At 37.1% G+C, this 21,633-nt stretch overlaps 2 protein-coding genes across 2 annotated transcripts in view; both read left to right on the top strand.

The window, feature by feature from the left end:
• Positions 1-15,095, top strand: part of cntn2 (contactin 2) — a 32,848-nt gene extending 17,753 nt beyond the window's left edge. Inside the window, exons 3-23 of the mRNA XM_082156069.1 lie at positions 1,004-1,145; positions 1,558-1,733; positions 1,851-1,946; positions 2,060-2,272; positions 2,387-2,489; positions 2,629-2,810; positions 4,795-4,931; positions 5,220-5,349; positions 5,563-5,713; positions 5,869-5,996; positions 6,397-6,572; positions 7,068-7,188; positions 7,514-7,672; positions 8,707-8,856; positions 9,015-9,085; positions 9,218-9,452; positions 10,104-10,219; positions 10,722-10,908; positions 11,412-11,524; positions 12,546-12,714; positions 12,823-15,095. Of these exons, the coding sequence (XP_082012195.1) occupies positions 1,004-1,145; positions 1,558-1,733; positions 1,851-1,946; positions 2,060-2,272; positions 2,387-2,489; positions 2,629-2,810; positions 4,795-4,931; positions 5,220-5,349; positions 5,563-5,713; positions 5,869-5,996; positions 6,397-6,572; positions 7,068-7,188; positions 7,514-7,672; positions 8,707-8,856; positions 9,015-9,085; positions 9,218-9,452; positions 10,104-10,219; positions 10,722-10,908; positions 11,412-11,524; positions 12,546-12,714; positions 12,823-12,926 (3,059 nt within the window). The 3' untranslated portion in view covers positions 12,927-15,095. The remainder of the gene's footprint in view (positions 1-1,003; positions 1,146-1,557; positions 1,734-1,850; positions 1,947-2,059; positions 2,273-2,386; positions 2,490-2,628; positions 2,811-4,794; positions 4,932-5,219; positions 5,350-5,562; positions 5,714-5,868; positions 5,997-6,396; positions 6,573-7,067; positions 7,189-7,513; positions 7,673-8,706; positions 8,857-9,014; positions 9,086-9,217; positions 9,453-10,103; positions 10,220-10,721; positions 10,909-11,411; positions 11,525-12,545; positions 12,715-12,822) is intronic.
• Positions 15,096-15,597: 502 nt separating this feature from the next.
• chia.1 (chitinase, acidic.1) lies at positions 15,598-18,905 on the top strand. The gene is made up of 12 exons (XM_082155528.1): positions 15,598-15,649; positions 15,789-15,852; positions 15,935-15,964; positions 16,118-16,322; positions 16,456-16,512; positions 16,693-16,858; positions 16,958-17,082; positions 17,169-17,292; positions 17,381-17,563; positions 18,196-18,312; positions 18,388-18,514; positions 18,600-18,905. The coding sequence occupies exons 2-12, from the start codon at positions 15,828-15,830 to the stop codon at positions 18,806-18,808; spliced, it is 1,368 nt and encodes a 455-aa protein (XP_082011654.1). The 5' UTR covers positions 15,598-15,649; positions 15,789-15,827; the 3' UTR covers positions 18,809-18,905.
• The last annotated feature ends 2,728 nt before the right edge of the window (positions 18,906-21,633 follow it).

Below are 21,633 nucleotides of genomic sequence, written 5' to 3'. Positions count from 1 at the left end.
AGGTGACTCTGATTTTTTGTGGCTGATTATTTGGACAGAAATTAGTGAAAAATGCCCTTTTCAGTGGAGAAAATATGGAGCCATGTGACATGTGCACATGTGTTGAAAGAGGGAACTAAATGTACCCCTGTGGGTCATGTGACCACTCTTTTGCATTTTCTTTGGTTAGTATTTGAGTTCCCCTCCCCTTAGAGAGCATTGAACAATTACATTTTATTTTGTTTTTATAAAAAAAAGCTAAAATAGACTATGTTGCCTGGAGGCAACACCGTACCATAGAGGGTTAAGATAAGATTTGTTTCAGAGAAAGTTTTCTTAAAAATTTGGTTTATTCGAAAACACACAGTCCCAAAATCCATAAGAAACACCCATTTATTTAAGAGTAAAAAAAAGTCACATTCCAAACCCAAATCCGCATACTGAGACAAATGTGGTCCCAAATAATCCAAACTCATTCTTTATCCAATTCATAATGCATCAGATGCGTTCATGGCAACCTGGAGACTTTACTGTATGTCTTCAAACTCCCCTGTTCCCTTGTTCTGTCAAAATATCTGAGTGCATGCAATTATATCTGACAGCTTGAATCCCCTGCTGACTTTCCCCGGGTGGAGAACATTCCCACTCTGAGTGCAAATACACTGGAGTTGTTAGGCACGCACAGCCCCCCTATATCTGTCTGTTTGGCACAGTACACTAGCTGACAAAGAAGGCAGAACAAAAGACCTGAGCATGACAAAACTACTTGATATACATTACTCTCAAGGATATTTTACTATACCCTTGACTTTTATTTAGAGTGCTTTTAATAGTTAATCATCCAGGGATAGAACCAGAAGGTTGTTGACTCAAACATCATTATGTTAAAAGCGCATTAACACTACAATCTTGACTCAAATTTGATATATAAAGAACCTGTTTTGTTTGACTAAAAAGCATTTTTTTGTGACAATATTTGTTGAAATGTTTCTCTCAGACTGTTTGTGTGCACGTTTTTTTGTAGGTGGGGATGTGTGTGTGTCGGGTCACGACAGTGGGCCGGTGTTTGAGGAGCAGCCATATAGTCTGATTTACCCTGAGGGGATGCCAGAAGGCAAGGTGACCCTGAGCTGCCAGGCTCGCGCCAGCCCTGCTGCTATTTACCGGTACTCAGATCAGATTTTTGTCACTTACACCTTATTGAACAAAACAAGGCCTTTACTTCGTTAGTATGACCTATCCTTTTACACAGACATTGTGGAAAATATTTTTGGAAAATATAACATTGGAATTTTTTAATGAAAAATAAGCCTGATCTTGATATGTTCTCTGAAAACATGTCTTAATATACAAGCTTGCTTCTCAAGTATTTAAAAACCTCCCTATTTTTAGGAGGTTAAAATACTGATTTAAAAAATGCAAAAATTCTGATAAAAAAACAAAAACAAACCAAAAACATTATGGATGCTGTCCCCAAAATGTACTACTTGTTTGCCAAAATTAAATAAATCATTGATTTTCCACTTTTTGACAGTCTTCTGGTTATTGAATTTAGATCTTGTATGTGATTTCTCACAGGTGGCGTGTGAACGGCACTGAAATAGCATTTGTTGAGGATTCGCATTACACACAGGTCGCAGGAAACCTTGTGATCAATAATCCCCAGAATGGGCGAGATGGTGGGTCATACCAGTGTCTTGCCATCAACCGCTGTGGCACCATTGTTAGCCGTATGGCTAACCTCAAATTTGGCTGTGAGTACAGCTCTTACCATTATCGTTGTCCAAGTGTGAAAATTGGACCTTTCTGAATAAAAGCAGCACTAGATGAAATTGCACACTACCGCTGCTGATAAATGTGTGTTTTTTTAGATCTCCATGATTTCCCCCCTGAAAGCAGAAGCCCTCAGACGGTCCATGAGGGTATGGGAACCTTTCTTGCCTGCCAGCCACCAGCTCATTACCCAGGTACACACATACACTATCAGTTAGAAAAACCTTTCACTCTGTACTATTTATCCTGGTCGGTCTATTTATTTCATCAAATGTGTTACATCTTGCATCCATTTGCTTCCACCAAGCTTTGTCCTACCGCTGGTTCATCAATGAGTTCCCCAACTTCATCCAGCCAGAGGCGGGCAGATGGTTTGTTTCTCAGGTGACGGGTAACTTATACCTTGCTAATGCTAGAGCCAATGACACGGGCAACTATTTCTGCTTCACCACCATCAACATGGACATCAGCACCAAGAGCATCTTCAGCAAAGCTGTCCAGCTCACTGTTTACCCTGATGGTTAGTTCAAACTAAGATCTGTATTTCCCCTTTGAAACAAGAAACAAGCTGTTTCTTGCTGTTATAAAAAAAAAAAAAAAACTCTTATCTTGTTTTTTTTCCTTGGTTCTACAGCAAATCCAAGGAAAGCTGCCCCGAATATCCGAGTGCGTTTTCCTGCTGAGACATATGCATTATCAGGACAAACTGCACAGCTTGAATGCTTTGCCTATGGCAAGTAAGTCCCCTTTAGCTTCCCACTTCCCTTCGGAGATCACTGCTGCGTCGGTTCAATATAATCCATAACTCAGTCAGCTATAAAATTTTTACTTTTTTCTCTAACATCATCTTGTTTGCTCTTTACTTTCCTCCCTTAGTCCCATTCCTAAAATCCGCTGGAGGAAGGTGGATGGGATTTTACCCCCTAAGGTCGGAGCAAGTGCGGAAAGACCCATTCTAATTATTCCTGAACTGAATTTTGATGATGAGGGCATGTATGAGTGTGAGGTTTACAACTCAGAGGGTCGTGAGACACATCAGGGGCGCGTTACTGTGCAAGGTAGGCATGATGTCAGAACTAGACTTATATAAATACCCTTTCCTCTCGTTAACTTTAGTAGATGTGACATAAAACGTTGTGTATAACAGTGTTGTTATTGTTAATTAAAACAATTAAAAATTATTTTCATTGAAATAAAATAAAATAAAATTATTAGATGAAAAACTTAAAGTGCCCCAGTTATGCAATTTTAAATGTTCCTAATTTTCTTTGGTGGTCTCCTACAATAGGTTTACAGAAAACAGTGTCTTTTTGACATGTCAGCAACACAAACCCAACTCCACCAGGCTTCAGCTACAACTACAGTGTTTGAGGGTCAAAGTAGACGTTGTTTACGGGCAGCCAATGAAAACCATAGACCATGCTAATTTGTTTCAAACCTACGTAGGTCGGTGCAGGAAGTGAGACTGGAATTATCATGCGCTTTGAATCTTTGAAACTTTGCAGACCTTTTACATTCACAGACCGCTATATGACAAACTACATGAAAGATAATATCCGAAAAAGCATAATAGAGGCACTTTAAACTGAAAAAAATATGAATGAAAATTAGAAATGTTGCCTTGGCAATTAACTGAAACAAATTCTTTAATTTTTAAAAAGAAATAAATTAATAAAACTAAAACTTAAATAAAATATTAAAGCTAAATTGAAATATAAAAACAAACAAATAAAAATTAGCAAATCAATTTTACAAAATTACAACCCCATTTCCAGAAAAGTTGGGACATTTAGTCAAATGCAATAACATCAAGAATCTGTGATTTGTTCATTCTCTTTAAACTTTATCTATCTGACAAATGAACAAAGAAAAGATTTCCAGTGTTTTACTGACCAAGGTGGCAACACACTCCAAAAAACTTGGGACAGAGGCATGTTTACCAATGTGTCATCTTCTTTCCTTTTGATTGCACTTTTAAATCGCTTGGGAATTAAGGACACTGATTGTTGACATTTTTTGCCCAATCTCTCCTGATACAAGACAGCTGTTCAACAGTCTGTGATCGTCATTGTCTGTTTCTCCTTGTCATTATGGGCCAAACATTTTCAATAAGAGACAGATCTGGACTGCAGGCTTGCTTGCTTCCCAGGAAAGATGTCATCTTGATGTCAGTATACGTCTCTGTACAATCCCAATATACGCCTCCACGTCAATGGTACCTCCACACAAATGCAAGTCACCCATGCTGTTTGCACTGATGCACCCTCATACCATGACAGATGTTTGCTTTTGCACCTGTCGCTGATGAAACTCTGGATGGTCCATTTCGTCTTTGGGACTATGCCACTTAACGGACAATGCCCGTTTTCCCCAAAACCAAGCTGAAATGGGGACTCATCTGACCACAGCACACATTTCCACTGCGTTTTGGACCATCTGAGATGAGCTCAGTCCCAGAGAATTGAGCAGCATCTCTGCATAGAACTGATGTATAGCTTTCTTCTTGCATAATAGAGATTCAAGTTGCAATTCTTGATGCAGCGGTAGACTGTGTTAAGTGACAAGAGTTTTTCAAAGTACTCCAGAGCCCATGTGGCTGTATTTAACACAGTAGCATGGCAGTTTCTCATGCAAAAACAGTTTAACTTGGACATTCTATAATCTTTTCACTTTTATTGTGCCTCTGTCCCAACTTTTTTGGAGTGTGTTGCAACCATCAAAATGTGTTTATATTTACAAAATACAATTAAGGTGGTCAGTGAAAACTCTATAAATCTTTTTTTTGTACTTTTGTTAATTAAATAAAGGGTCAATAGAATTAACAAATCATTGAATCTTGAATTTTACAAAATGTTTTCTAAAAAATGGGGTACTAAAATGAAATGAAGTAAAAGCTAACCCAAAATATTAAGAAATGAAATAATAGTATATAAATAATACTAAAATAATTCACTGGTGTATATGAAGTTAAATGAAAACTTTATCTAATAAGTGGATTGATGTGTCTTAATCTGCTGGTTTGTGTGTGTTCTCGCTCTCCAGCCCAGCCTGAGTGGCTTCAGGTCATGAGTGACTCTGAGGTGGAAATCAGTTCAGAACTGCAGTGGAGCTGTGCCGCTGCGGGCAAACCAAGACCCACCATTCGCTGGTTCCGTAACGGACAGCCCCTCATCACACAGGTCAGCCATACACACACGGCTGTAGCCGGATCGTCATCTAACAGTGTGCGTGTTATCAGAATTGAACAGAACCTCTTGCTGTCAAGACTCAGACTGATATATGTTAACTCATTTTTTAGAAAACTCTTCATGTCTTGAAGGCAGTGAGATGTGACAGTGAATAACCTGCTCATTATCTTTCTTTAGCCGTAGGTAGATTGACAAGAGGTATGTTGTGTGGCCCTCTGCTGGCGTTAATATGCATGTGCATCATGTCTCTTACACAATCGTACTCCTACCTGTGTGCAGGACCGTGTGGAAGTGAATAATGGGCGACTGAGGATCGGTAACCTCGCCCTGGAGGATTCCGGGATGTATCAGTGTGTGGGCGAAAACAAACATGGCACCATTTACTCAAACGCTGAGCTCAGAGTTCAAGGTGAGCACAACTGAATTGCAACATGAAAACAAATCAGAATATTATTTCATAAACATTAACATTTTTCCTCTTGTTATCTACCTTAATGCACTTCAGATCCCCTTCTGCCCACCCACTCATGCCTGAACCCCAGTTATAATATGATCTGTGTTTAAATCCTCTCTGTGTGGTTATCCATCTCCCTTCCTGCCCCGTCCTGTCACCCTATTTCAGTCCAGGCTCCGGACTTCAGGTTAAATCCAGTGCGTAAGCTGGTTCCTGCTGCCCGTGGTGGACAGGTTAAATTGGAGTGTAAACCTCGGGCGGCTCCCAAACCCACTCTCTTCTGGAGCCGTGGCACAGAGCTACTGACCAATAGTACTAGGTAATCCAGTAATAATTAAGTGTTTCAAAGATCTCCTAAATGTTTCGAACTCAATTTATTTTGGTTTTGACACAGAAAAAATTGCTTTGTGAGTTTGTTTGAAGATGCTTTGAGTACAGTGATGTCAGAAAGACCATATGATGAACTCTGTCCAGGATAACAGTCACTCCAGACGGGCTTCTGTGGATATTCAACATCAGTCGTGCCGATGAGGGGAAGTACACCTGCTTTGCAGAAAACTACCTCGGCAAGGCCAACAGCACAGGGCACCTATCTGTCAGAGGTAACAATACCTTATTTCTTTGGTTTACCTATTTTAAAGGTCTCAGGTTATCTGTTTTGCACAGATTACTCTTGGAAATGTGTAATATCACATAAAACCCATAAACAGTGTTTTGTTATTTCGGAAAGGTCATTAACGGTTAAGAAAAATCTGTACTTTTCTTGACACACCTAGACTTTTTAGCCTAGCTCCAAGTAAACACTTTTATCATCCGTCTGTCTGCATATTCATTGTGCACATATCTTCTGTTATGTCTCGATATCAAGCCTGAGTGCATTTTCGGCAATTGATCTGCATGTAAACCTCTAAAATGCAAATTTTTAGTAATCATCAGCATTATATTGTGGACTCAAATGCTTTCAGTGTATAAATATGTTTTTCATCTTGTTCTGTCAAACAGATGCCACAAAAATCACTCTAGCACCCTCTAATGCTGACATCAATCAGGGTGAAAATGTCTCTCTGCAATGCCATGCATCACATGACCCTACTATGGACCTCACCTTCACCTGGGCCCTCAATGGAGTTCTGTTGGACCTAGAGGAATCAGATGGACACTATCGGCGCATGGAGGGGGTGAGCATTTGCTTGAAGATGATAATATAACAACAAATCCCATAAACTTAACCCAAGCTATATCTAGGGAGGATCATAGAGACTTAACACTTTGCTGTGCCATAGAAATAGCATAGCAACATGCTAAAAAACAACTTAGAGCACTTTAGTAACCACATAGCTGTTACACTCTAGCATGCAAGCAAATACCACTTCTTCATAAAATGTAAAAATCTAGTTATGTTCTTAATATTTAAAATGAGAAAGAATAGTAAAACCATCTGAATTTGTATTCCAATAGCAGCAGGCTCCTCTCACACTCTGAGATTAGCTTTAATAGGATTCACTTCAAAGTAAATCCCTTTTAGACATGATACATTTTAAAATCCAAATCTGAATCCTCGACGAATTAGGCATTTAATGAAAAAAATATAATAAATGGTTTTATGAAGTTAAAAGTGGGCTAATACTCCTTTTTTAATAAAGTTGACTTTTCTTTTCAATGTCTCTATACAGAAAGAGACGATTGGTGACCTGGTGATTGTGAACGGACAGCTCAGTCATGCCGGCACATACACCTGCACGGCCCAGACGGTGGTGGACAGCGCGGTGTCCTCGGCCAAGCTAGTCGTAAGGGGTGAGAGCTTCCAGCTGGCTGAGCAGTGACAGAGACCTTACTAAAACTCATTCTTGTGTTTTACCTCAGCTTGATAGTTTTTGGCCTGACAACTCTCGGCACTCAGCCTTGTGAGAATTGATGAAACGTAGAGTCATGAAATATAAATTTAGCAGATCTATATCCTAGGGGTTTGGTTTCCATAAGCCTGTTTGATGCTGATTATTTTTTAAGCAACCCCAACTAGACTGCTTTGATAATGTTTTAACTGTGTGTGTATGAACATGAATGTATGACAAAATTGTTGTAGATTCTCCGGCAAAGCTGAATGTTTCTCTCTTTATAGGCCCACCAGGACCTCCTGGAGGTTTAGTGGTGACTAGTGTCAATGACACATCGGTTGAGTTGAGATGGAGCCGTGGATATGACAACCACAGTCCCATTGGCAAGTATATCATCCTGGGCCGCTCCTCACAGACTCACGACTGGAAGAGGATGAGGACAGGTGAGGTTACGAGTCCTTTAGGTGTTGTGCAAACACAACAGCTGCATAATGTTAGAATGAACATTTTTGCATAATTATTTTTTACAAGGATGCTTTTAATCAAACATATGTTGTGAATTATGAATACATTTGTTTATTAGAGCAGGATTTCTCAAACTTTTTAGATTTTTTGTTTGTTTTGTTTATAACCCCAAACAATTCACAGCCCCTCACTTGCATAAAGCATTGCAAATGATATAATCAAATCGGTCTTCCCACTCTGTCAATCAACTTTGAACTTTTTAGATATTGGAATATTAATAATATATTATAATATTTCTTTTTTAATTTATGAAATATTTCAAATATTTCATTAAACTATAATATTACAATATCTCATAAAAAATTATGTTGATTTTGTTTTCGGCAGGGCTAATTTCATCATTCAATTAGATTTCGATTCACAAATTATTCACTTCAATTCCGATTTTGAGTCAATATTGATTAATTGGGGTATGTATCGGTACAGTACATGACAAATGTTCTCACGAACAAAAAAGAAAGAAAATATTTGAACTAACGCTGTAAACTGAACAGGGAACCCAAGTTGGTATATTACTATGATATTAAAGCTACTCACATTTAAATGACACATAAGCAAGTTGTTGTAACACTTTATTTTACAGTGTCCTTGTTACATATCTTACATGTACTTACCATAGTAATAACAGTAAATTGTGCATAATTAAATGCAACTAACCCTCAACCAAATCCTAATCCTACCCTATCACTATAGTAAGTACATGTAGTTAATTAATATTACTCAGTACTTAAATATACACTGTAACAATGATACCTTTAAATAAAGTGTAACCCAAGTTTTTATTATAATAACATTATAATACTTACAACTTATTAACATTATATTAATAACAACCCTTGTGGCTATTTGACAAAAGCCATCCAGAATGCCAGTTTGAGAAATGTATTTGTATTATAGCATGATGTAATTCTGATGATGTTTGCCTGTCATTGTGTGCTAATGGTTCCTCCAGACCCTGCAAACATAGAAGGAAATGCTGAATCTGCACATGTGATAGATCTTCGACCGTGGATGGATTATGAGTTCCAGGTAATTGCCAGCAACATCCTGGGAAGTGGAGAACCAAGCATGCCCTCCCAGCCTGTCCGAACCAAGCAAGCAGGTCAGAACCATTACAAATTTGTTGGTGTTACACAAAAATGTAACTGAATCAGAACCAAAATGACATAAAATATTAGTGAGGTTTCACATATAAATATGGTTGGTAGATTGTAGGGTATTCTTTCCTCTGTATAAGTGGGTTATTATTTTGTCTTGCAGCACCAACTGTGGCGCCCAGCGGACTTGGTGGAGGTGGAGGAAACCGTAATGAACTTATCATTACATGGACTGTAAGTGCCATGGACCTCTGTTGCTCTAATTGCATATAATATTTGATTTATACCTTCAATCAATGTGTCTTTATTACTCAACCCTCACCTTCTATTACATAAAAAAACGATTTCCTCTGGTATGAATTACAGCCCATGGTCAGGGAGTATCAGAATGGAGATGGCTTTGGTTATATCCTGGCGTTCAGAAAGCAAGGCATGCCAACATGGACGGTGGTGAGGGTTCCACACGTGGAGTCATCACGATATGTTTACAGCAATGAGAGTCTGTCAGCCTACTGCCCTTTTGAGGTCAGAATCAAGGCCTACAACAAGAAAGGAGAAGGTCCCTTCAGCCAGATTGCTGTAGTACACACTGCAGAAGAGGGTGAGAGAAATACTGTAAAGGATTATGTTTTGTGCAATATTCATTATATTCTGATTGCTTAGACATTGCTTAATCACTAGAGGGCAGACAATGGAGACAATGGTGAAACGTCTCATAGAAACGTCTAAAAAGGTCATATAATGATAAAATGTTCCTGTCATCTGAGATAATTTATTACACTATGTGAGTTTATTGTGCTATGAATGCATATTGTAACTTTCAGATCTCAAAATTTCCTCACAAAACCATTGAAGCAGTGTTGCAATAATTTCTTGCCCAAAAGTTCTGCAATGTCATACAGATCACATTTACACATGCCAGTTTTGTGTTCAGATACTGAGGTAGTGAAAGTTAGCAACCCAAGAATTGATAATAACAGTAAAAAAAATTAAATACACCAAACTGCATATTCTTTCGATATTTTATGATTATCAGATTATTTGATGCACTTGTCACAGTGTAATGAATTACTGTTAATGAAACATCAAAACTTGCAACTCGTGTGTTAGTGCTGCAATATGCACGTGAAGAGTTATCTTCTTACATAACTGTTTATTTGACATAAAAAAAGTACCAGTCTAAAAAGATTAAATGATGAACAAATGTATGATATTATCACTTTACTGTTTTATGTTTTCTGATCTTTCTTAGAACCTACTGTGTCCCCACGAAGGATTAATGCCACTGCTCTGACAGCTTTTGAGATTCAAGTGTCCTGGGACCCCATTCAACATCTGAACATTAATGGAGTTCTTCGGGGTTATGAGGTCAGTACAGACCCATTCTTTTAATATCTGTAACATCTCCTTTTGTATTTTTATGTGGATAGATAAACATATATAGCATGACGGAGTTGATGGATGTTTTGGTGACCATTGTGTGTCATTGTTGGCCACCTGGGACGTCAGGATATGTGAGCTTTGCCCGTTGAACGAGCAACTATTCGAGGTGCTGCTATCTCATTAGTTCCTTTTTATGAACACCACGTCTCGATCAGATCAAGGAACATTAAGAACATTATTTAGATAAGACACCTTTTAGATAAAACCGTGCTTTGAAATTCACTGGTATCAAAGGGTATTTTTGCAGCTTATATTTAATTGAATCGTCTAATACATAACATTGATCTTAATAATTTTGCATCTTTCAGGAGCAAAATATGAATCCATAATTTGTTATTTTTGAGGACAGAGTTTGCATTCTGTTTTTTTTTTTCAGTATAAATAAGCTTTTCACACGATTAAGATTGCCAACTTGCTCTGGTTGCAGATTCGTTACTGGCGACAACATGAACGTGAGGCAGCTGCGGACCGGGTGAGAACTGCAGGGCTGGAGAGCATGGCACGAGTCACGGGTTTGAGGCCTAACACTCTTTATCACGTCACCGTATTGGCCTACAACAGTGCAGGCACTGGCCCACCCTCCCCAAGAACCACTGTCATCACCAAGAAACCTCGTAAGACCTCATTTTCAGGCTCGGGGAGCATTGGTTGCCTAGCTAAAATGATATCTGCCTAGGAAATCGCCTAGTGTTAATCTGCATCACTATTTGTACTTGTTGTGAATACGTAGGCCACAAGAAGTAATTAGGTGGGTTTTTTAAATTTTTTTAATCACTTTTACTCAGGACATGCTAGCTGGCAACAAAGGATTCCATTCATTGTGCTAAGCTAAGCTAGCGCCGACCCTGTCAAACTAAAACAATGCATGCACTGAGACAAAAATGCATTTGCCCACCTATCTAAATGTAGGAAAGAAAGTGAATAAGCCCTATTTCAAAAAACGGTGGAGTGTTCCTTTAATTTTTATCCTGGAGAAAAACTGATAACTAGACTGTAACTTCCGTAACAGTTCAAATGCCACCACCGGTCCTACATTTGCAATTCTTGCCAATGTCTATGTCACTGAGAATGGTGTGAAAGCCAGTGGACTTACTGTTGCGTGTATCTTCATTTCTAGCCCCCAACCGCCCTCCAGGTAAAGTCGCATGGAAGGTTGCTGGTTCTTGGGTTACTGTGAGGTGGGATCATGTTAAATCCATGGACAATGAGTCTGCTGTTCTGGGTTACAAAGTAAGTGACACACAGTGCCACCGGCACTACAGCTGTCTGTTTGTTGCGTACATGTTTGTATTGGGTCATCTGTCTGCGTCTTGTATGTCTTCAGAATATTTGATCAGATTCAGTCATTTCAATCAAAGGTGGGATATTGTATCATTTCATACCTCTGAGGGAGGAATTTAATAAACAGTGGCCTAATGTCTTGTGAGAAGAGAACACGTGTCCTATTTTATGGAAAACCAGACCACCAACCCTATGTGCCCTTAAACGGTGAATGAACATTTAAACCAGTTGTGTATATCTCATATCTAATCTGCAAATATATACCTTAAAAGTCACTTTGGATACAAGCGTCTGCCAAGTACATACATTTTGTAAATTTCAACTTAAAATTAACCAAAACATACAAGACATTTGCATATTCACTGTTTGGGAAACTCTACATTAGGATATACTTCATTAATGTAACTTCTATCAGAAAATCACCAGTAAATATAACTTTTCTCTTTATTTGCAGATGAATTTCTTGTTATGACTTGATATCTGAAACTCATTGTCTCGTGTTAAACTATAAAAGACAGTAATGAGAGCCAATTCAATATGTAAAACAAAAATGGGAAATGCTTACAATTTGTTTCATAGCTTTTTACAATTGTGAAATATATAAAGATCTTTATATAACGTTGGACATATAAGTCTATTCAACTTTATCCGCATACATACACTATACTTGAGTAAGGCGATATATACTATTTAGCAAATCTAAACAGCTTGATTGCTTGTATCGTCTCAAAATGTAAACTATATTTTTGCCAAGCTCAAGGCATGAAGATATTAAGATATTATAAACAATAACATCATGATTTTCTGTTAAGCTGCTTTAAAACAATGTTTATAGTGTAAAGTGTAAATGTGTAAAGGGCTATACAAATACATTTGACTTGACTTGAAATACTACATGGCTATCTTAAGAATTTTATTCTCAAAAAACTGTGGTTTTTGAGTACAGATTGATACTATATTATTTATGTAGGTCCTTTACAAGCATGAAGGGCAGTCTGTCTTGAAGATACTGGAGAAAAGCAAGACCTCCATCAATCTGCCGTTACCCAAGGACAATGATTATGTGGTTTTGGAGATCCGCTCTTGGGGAGATGGAGGAGATGGAGCAGCCTATGAGACCATAGTGTCTCGAGACTCAGGTATGTGGTATGAAGAGTAGTTAGGAGTACTGGTTTTAGTAAAGGAACTCAAGAACTAGTGTTTAAATACTAAATATGTTTCTGAAAGTCCGTGTGTTTGATCCACAGGCACTGGAATGATGGTCCAGGACAGCGCTGGCACTTCAGGACCCCTCTGCACATCTGTTCTTGTGGTCACTGCACTCGTTCTCATTTGCTCGTCAGGACTGTGATGTTAGCCAATGATAAGGCATTTCTTATTAATATCACAGAGAATGGAGCAGGTTTTCCTCACGTCAGAATGGTTGCGTGTGGTGCAAAGTTTTGGAAATGTGAGAAGTGGAAGATTCTTTTGTATAAAAAGGCTTTTTTACAAGGATGATTGGTCATTGTGGAATACAAAGAGAGTTGTTGTGGGAGACTTTTTGATTGTGTTATCATTTTAGACGCTTGCCTTATGGAAACTCAAACTTGACTGGTGGTCATGTCAACATTTGGTTGTAGTTTCTAAAATTCAACAACAGCTCTGACTTGTTGATTTCCTTATAGATGTAAATACACATAGTTGTATTGGTGACATTCCATACTGGATAGAACAAAACTTTTTTTAATACTTTGTTGCTACTTCATGGCAGCATGTGAACTGCAAAATGATCCAAATGAGTGTTTACCTTTTTTATTTGTTCTTTTCATTTTTTTGTGACTATGTAATTGGAAGCAAGAGCGGATCATGATTTTTATTAAGTCTTTTGTATCTGTGTTGAATGATTGTAGCTTTCTGCCTTTCCCTCAGTGTTCTAGATGAAAGGTTTCATGAACGCAGCGGTACAACAGAAGCTGATTTTTGTGTGGTTGTTAAAGTGGGCTTGTTTCGCCAATGTTATCGCTCTGTTATCTCAATCATTATTATTATTGCCTCTATGCTTTGTCTTTTTTCTCAAGGCTTACATAAACATGACGTCCATGGGCTGTTACTTTCTTTCTTGACACGGTACAAGAGCGAGACGCTGGACATTGATCAATACTGAAGATAACATTCATGGCCAAACACGTTAATTATTATCCTATAATATCATAATTGATTATAAGGTCGTTTTCTTCTTGGAGGCTGCCACTAATGGTGGAATTCTGATCATACTTTAAGTGACAAGGTTCCATTTGGCTTAAAGAATTAGAAAACATGTGGCTAACATTAGATTCTGTGGGTCCTAGTGTCTCGGGTCATTGTGGGTCTCGGGTCTTTTTAAAGTGTTTGGAGGCCCCTGACAGTGTGACGTCCCAGGACACTTACCTGGTCCGTAATTCAGCTCTGCCTGCGAGATACACATGAAGCCATATCATAGATTTTTTTCATGTTAATATAAATTTTTTTTAAGACTAATCTAAACATTCTTTCAATACTGTGGCATGAACTAATGAAGTACAAACTGAAATGCACTTTCAGTGTCGCAGGTCAAATCTAACAGTATTAAAATCATTCCGTGTAATTCTACAGTTCTTTAAAGTTGTTGCATCTAATTTCAGTCTGACACAGAAATCAAGAAGGTAAAATGTCTGATTTTATGTTTTAATTTTGTACACATTTCTTTATTTTCTCTCCCCTGCATTGCTTTTTATTAGTGCCTGTTCAACAGGGTGATATTTCTTGTAATTATATATTTTCTATTTAATGTATTTATTTAATTTTCTATTTAACACACATCAAGTTGTTATTGTAAATATTGCCATTTTCTGTGTCTGAGGATTGCTTGAAAGTTTGAGCTCCTTAATTCGTTTTTTACAGCTTCTCTAGCACCTTCTTTAAGGGATTTTAACTGTATATTAATTCATGGATCACTCACTGGAATTTAAAACACTTTTAGCCAAAAGCTGTGACACATAGCAGCCTCATCAGTAGCTCTTTAGTGGTTCTAGTCCCAAACCCTAGTAGCAGTCGGGTAAATGTTACACTCTCTGAATGTAGAATCACTCAAAAGTCATATTAGGACTATGAATCCAAAAGTGTTCTCTTGTCCTTGCATCTGTTTTGTACTTCTCTTTCAAGTGGTTTTTAATTGCATTATGAGTGCACTATGTACAATTCCACCACTTTCTTTTCTCTCATCATTTCCTTAATTTCTGAAATAATTGCTGTTTCACATTGTGTAGTTTGCCCTCTTGTGTTGAATCAGGGCTTTGTCGCTCACAACTCAACAAACAATTTCCGAAATGGCTATATGTGCGCTTACATGAGTCGAATGACACGCTAGTAGTTTCACTCTGAAGGTCACTCAGGTTGTGATGTCATGTTGTCTCTTCGAACTACCATGTACCCCAGTTGTTGTAAAGGTTGAGCCTGTCCACTGTGGACTGAATGTGAATAATGCAGCACTTGTAAATATTCTTCAATAAAAAAACATTTTGACTGTATTTGTTAAAGAAACTTTGTTCGGTTTTTAGTGATTGGCGATAGTGCACACATGCATACACACATACACGGTTGACTAAGATATACCATGTTTATGAAACAGGGTCATATTAATCATACATAAAGCACAATGCCATGAAATATGAATAAAAACTTATATCACCATGCACAGATTCCTAGATGCCTGTGTAAGCCAACATGCCTACATGAGCATGCTTTTTTTTTCTCTAATATTAGTGTTCTGCCTATTCAATCTTAACATAAGAAACAAAATTGATCACATCTTTACATTCACATGTTTATGTAATGTGACTGTAATTCGGGGGGATTATATTTTATGATACTAATTCTGTCTATTAGCCAATAACAACCTCAAAGATAAAACCACCTTACCGTAACGTGCTATATTAATCATTATTAATTTTATTGCCCAATTGTGGTGAAGTTAGCACTTATCACCTGTACTTTGGAACTATTAATAATGTATAAGTATACACGATCATGAACAGATTTTCACCTTACTGATCATTCTCAGTGCAGCTGACACAGGTAAAGAGACCAGCTTTCCTATGTCTCATATCTTTTCTTTATAAATAATATTTATATGCACACACTACTTTTCATGACTATGGCAAAACTTGGCATGCTGGTGAAATTGCTAATGCAATTTCATTTAATATTTTTACAGCTCTGTTTCTGAAGAATACTGGTTTAGATCAAGACCAAAATGGCCAAATTAACTCTTTTAGCAGGTATGTTCCATATTAAAGATATGTATTTACTGTATGTATGTTAGTTTATTTTTTATGTGTAATCGTGTTGTCTTTTGCATAGGACTGGGCATCTTGCTTACAGTGCAGATTGGTAAGAACCTTCAATAATTTAAATTTGTAAAATATATAACCAATAAAATTATAACCATAATATGGATCTATAATAATATTCCTGGATGATGAGTATAGACAAAATATGACAAAATAAGCAGTGAGCTGATAATAATATCATAATTTCTGATAGTGGCCTCTACAAAGCTGGTGTGCTACATGACCAACTGGTCCCAGTACAGACCTGGCAATGGGAAGTTCTTGCCAGATAACATTGATCCGTTCCTCTGCACTCATGTGGTCTATGCTCTGGCAAGCATCAGCAACAGAAATGAAATCACGACCGTTGAATGGAATGATGAGGTGCTGTACAAGTCACTGAATGACCTGAAAAAAGTGTAAGCAATATACACATGCATTAAAAAACATATTTGCACAAATGAATTCATACCCTTTTGTGATCTATTTTTGAGACTGCTATTGAACAGATGAACTGATCGATTTCATATTGTTTGAATTTTTTTCTAATAGAAATCCTGCATTGAAGACCTTGCTGTCTGTTGGAGGATTGGTCAATGGCGTCAGTCCGTAAGTGGGACACAATATTTCTGTGACATAACATGACACTATAATATAAAGTAAAATTATAAAAAATGTATTCACTTTTTTAAATAAAAAATTTTTTTTTAAGTTAAATCATAAATCCCCAGCTGCCAACCCAAAACATTAAACAAGAGTTACTTAAACGTGTCTCTTTTTGCACTTAAGATACATTGGAGTGGTGGCCACACCAGAGACCCGCAAGACTTTCATCCGTTCTGCATTGTTGTTCCTGCGTCTCCATGAATTTGACGGTATTGACATTGACTGGCAGTACCCTGGTCACAATGGCAGCCCACCAGACGACAAGCAGAGGTTTACTACACTCCTCAAGGTCAGAAGACTAGAATGTCAATATGATGCACTTTCATTTCCATTGATAAAGCAAATGACTTTAGGTCTGACCATGTTCCTGTTGTGTGAAAATTCTCAGGAACTGAGAGACGCTATTGAAAAGGATGCCATTGACACGAAGAAAACTCCTCTGTTGCTCTCATGCAAAGTGTCCGGCATCAAGTCCGCGGTTGATAAAGCTTATGAGGTTGCTGAAATGTCAGGGTATGTTTGGTAGTTTCATCAAGCTACAATAATTGTTCCATGAAAGTTTTTATTTTTTTATTTTCTACTTCTTTCTATCATTATAGTTTGATGGACTTTTTGACCATCATGGCTTATGACTACCATGGCCACTGGGAATCCTTTACAGGGCACAACAGTCCCCTTTTCCGCAGCTCCCATGACATTGGAAACCTCTTTGACCACAATATCGTAAGCTCAAAACCCATAAATTCAAAATCCATCAATCCGTCATATGTAATCTGAGATCTCTTAGCACATCCCTTTCTCTCTTACTTAGAACTCCTCTGTGGCTTTATGGCTCAGCAGTGGAGCCCCCGCTGACAGGCTGCTTCTTGGCTTGCCCACATATGGACGCACATTCTTGCTATCCACCTCACAAACAGGTCTCAGAGCCCCAACCAATGGCCCCGCTGATGCCGGACCCTACACACGTGAAGAAGGCTTCTGGTCCTATTATGAGGTTTCAACACGCTACTTTTAACTTTGATTTAAAACAAGTGTTCTCAACTGGGTTTACTTCAGAAAACATCAAGTGGCACTTAAATCATGACCAATTTGTGAACTAAATATGTTGTATATTATTTTGCATACAAATAATATATTTATTTTTAAGTGAATAACTACGATCAAAGTCAAATGGTTAAATTAGCGACTCTTGCTGCAGGTTGCATTGATATGCCAGTAGGTGGCGAAAAGTGACCATTCTAAATAGTTTTTATAGATGAGTCATTGAATCATTCATTCAGTTTGTTTAAAAACACTGATTAACTTTGGAACAAAACATTGTATTTATGAGTAAGTCATTGCATCATTCTCTCAACCAATTCGTTCAAAAACACGATTCATTCAGGAACACCATTACTTTGTTACTCAGCGACTGTGCTGTTGTTTTTTAAACTATTAACACTGATGTAGCAGAAATAGAAAAAGTAACTGGCAATATGATAAGTGTTTAATTACTAAATGTGTCTTGAATTGTAAATATTTTCTGCTCTCTGTAGTTGGTAATTTACCACTCGAAACACACAATGATAGGCCTAATCTATGTAAACTTTGAAAGAGAAAAATGAATGAGTGTTGTTTGGTTCACAGATTTGCCCCATGGAATCAAGTGTCACTATTGAATGGATCGATGAGCAGATGGTGCCCTATGCAGTTCAAGGAAAGGCCTGGGTCGGATTTGACAACCGTGAAAGCTTTACTGCTAAGGTAAATCAACTACTGTTTTCCAGAATTTAAGGCAATGAAATGTTTGACAAACTTCTGACAAACTTGCTTTAACAGGTAGAGTACCTTAACTCCTTAAACTTGGGCGGAGCTTCAGTGTGGACCTTGGATTTGGATGATTTTTCTGGCCGTTTCTGCTACAACGGAGCTTACCCTCTTGTCAACCATTTGCGCAACTCACTAGGTAAAAACTTTAGACTGTAAAGACCATTACATTTATTCTGTCTTCTGTTATATGTTTTAATGTGATGCTGAATGTCTTTTCAAAGGTTTCCCACCCAAGCCCACCACTACACCACGTCCCACCACGACCGCTGACCCCATCGCCTCTTTCTGTGTTGGTAAACCAGATGGCCTGTACCCCAACCCTGCTGACGAGACCACTTACTTCCACTGTTTCCGTGGAAACACATACCTGCAGAAATGCCAGCCCGGTCTGGTCTTTATTGACAACTGTAAATGTTGTGATTGGCCTTGAGCTCAAGTTCAGATCTGCTCTTCCTGTTCAATAAAGCTATCTGGGACTCTCCTATTGTTGTTATGTACCTCTTCTTCCAACTATCCAATGCTCATGATTAGGGGAAAAAAAAATATGCATAGCCATATGCAGAGTCATATTTTTCCTCAAATTTAACAAGTCATAATGTCCTGTTCAATACAGTCTAGATTCCTCTTGTTGTTGTTCAGCAAAACATTGTCCTCTTTTTGCTTTCACTTTCAATAAAATATTTATAGCAATCTGACTTAAGTCTTCCTTAAACTGATCATCTGAAAGTAAAATAATGACAGACCTTATGAATGAATAGCTTTATGAAAGTGTGAAGTTTCACAAATATGGAGTTTTATAGACAGGACAGGTAGGAAGGACAGAAGTGCATATTATGTGCACCATCCATCAAGCACATCTTCAACCAGTTTCTCCACTAATAATATTAATCAATGAGAATAGGTCATTATCAATTTGTGTATTGCATTGCATACAGTAATGTTCAATCTGAATCCCAAGGAATATAATGTACAGCAATGTACAGTGCCCTCTGACATAATTCTGCTCACCAAAGTAACTTGAAGAGTATAGTTATACAATTACAAATGCCTGCCCGGTCATAAAGACTGTTCTGATAATGTTACACAAACATAAGGTCAGCTGAGCTAATAAACTACCTGCAGATATATGACACTTGATTTGACCCAAGATTAGATACCTTATTAACACTATCTGAAATTCTCATGCAGTTAAGTTGTCTTTGATCATTATTTCACTGGCAAAATATATTGTTTAATAAAGATTATTCATTTCATTCATGCATTTAAAGCTATCAATGCATTTAGGCTAATTTGCAATGTTTGTGAAATAATTGTGTGATTAATCATCATGGTATAATAATTTACAATAAGGATGATGCATTAACTAACGTAAACTAATAATGAGCCATATATTTGTACTGCATTAATTAACCTTTGTTAATGTTAGTTATTAAACATTTTTCCTGTTCATGTTAGTTCACAGTGCATTAATAATGTTGACAGATACTTTTAATCTAAAAAAAATGTAGTAGTAAATGTTTAGATTAACATAAAAAAATTCTGTAGAAGTATTGATCATTCTTAGTTAATGTTAATTCATGTTAATTCATGTTCATGTTAATTCATGTTCATGTTAACTCATGTAGTTAACTTGTGTTAACAAATGAAACCTTTTGTAAAGTGTTACCATAATCATGTATTTAAACTTACACTATGCTGTTCAAAGGTTTGAGGTCAGTATATGTCTTTTAAAGTCACTTATGCTCACCAAAAGAGAATGAATTTATTCAAAAATACACAAACGGTAATATTGTGAAATTTTAAATCTAGTGAAAGTGAAAGTGACATGTGACGGCCAAGTATGGTAACCCATACTTGGAATTTGACCTCTGCATTTAACCCATCCAAGTTAATGCACACACATTAGGAGCAGAGTAGTGAGTAGTTAACACACACACACTGCAAACGTGGATACACACACCCAGAGCAGCGGGCAGCCTTTGTGTGGCGCCCGGGGAGCAATTAGGGGTTAGGTGCCTTGCTCAAGGGCACCTCAGTCATTTCCCACCGGTTCTGGAATCGAACCAGCAACCTTTGGGTTACCAGTTCAACTCCCTAACCACTAGGCCATGACTGCACAACAAACAAATTTTCTCCGAAATTTCTGTTGTAATATATTTGAGGTTTCAGCAGCCATTACTCCAGTCTTCTATCACATGATTCTCCAGAAATCATATATATTGAAATATTGAAAATGCTCCTTAATGTTTTTGTGGAAACTCTGATAAAAAATTTTTTTTAGGATTATCTAATGATTTCAATTGTTTAAATTTTGTAAAAACTTTTGATCAATTTAATGCATCCTTGCAATATAAAAGTATTAATTTCTTTTAAAAAACATCTTATTTTGAACTGAATGTATAAGATTTCAAAGTTTGAAATCAATCATAATTTGTTCTTGTCCCATATTTTTAATCTTCCATAATGTTTTTTCTTAATGTTCTTTCATCTTTTTACACTGATTACTGTACATCACATGGCAATGTACCAGTGATAAGATATAAGCAATCAACACTGATTTTCTCTTTCAACATCTCCACAGCAGCTCGTATTATAAACCTTTTACTATGTATTTGTATGGTATATTTATATTTTTAATTTGATAATATTCTACACCGTTAATGCACAAAAATGAGGACAAATCTGACACTGCCAAAGTTTAATGATAAGCATAATTAATGTCTGTTGTTTGGTTTTGGTTTCCAAAACAAAAGGGGAATACCAATTATTATACCAATTTTGGAGCGATAAGCTTGAAAGCACCACAACCGTTTATTATGGGGTTCTGATAGCACCACAGTCTTATATAATAAATTATCATTTTAAAGATAAATTTCTTATATAAGCCTCTGTGAATATTGACCCCATAAAAGTTTGATTTGCAAACCGCACGGAAACCTTTAATTTAGATACCAAATATTTATAGCTATTTGAAATCACTGCTAAAGTAGCATTTTTGATAAGTTAGGATAAAAATTACTACTATTAATATAAATAATGTATGTATTATCTACTAAATGTATTGTCTCTGTAAATGTAAATGTATTGTTATTTCCCTTTATATTTATTACACATTGTCATTTCCTCTTATACATTTTGCATAATGACTCAGCAGAATTTTCTTTAATATGTAGAAGTTAATATCTCCTGCTAAATCCACAGTAGTTTAACAGACATACCTACTCGTTGCATTCCTTTTATTGCATCAGTCCCATT

The sequence above is a fragment of the Leuciscus leuciscus genome, assembly GCF_965113295.1.
Source record: "Leuciscus leuciscus genome assembly, chromosome: 23".
Classification (NCBI taxonomy): domain Eukaryota; kingdom Metazoa; phylum Chordata; class Actinopteri; order Cypriniformes; family Leuciscidae; genus Leuciscus; species Leuciscus leuciscus.
Note: the sequence above shows the minus strand (reverse complement) of the source record. Positions and strands in the feature narration are given on the sequence as shown.

What these genes read in the sequence shown, in the direction of transcription:
- chia.1 (XM_082155528.1), top strand. Translation starts at nt 15,828, where the DNA reads ATGGCCAAATTAACTCTTTTAGCAG. An exon ending in TTGGTCAATGGCGTCAGTCC is followed by an intron (nt 16,513 to 16,692) that starts GTAAGTGGGACA and finishes TTTGCACTTAAG; the next exon opens with ATACATTGGAGTGGTGGCCA. An exon ending in GAGGTTGCTGAAATGTCAGG is followed by an intron (nt 17,083 to 17,168) that starts GTATGTTTGGTA and finishes CTATCATTATAG; the next exon opens with TTTGATGGACTTTTTGACCA.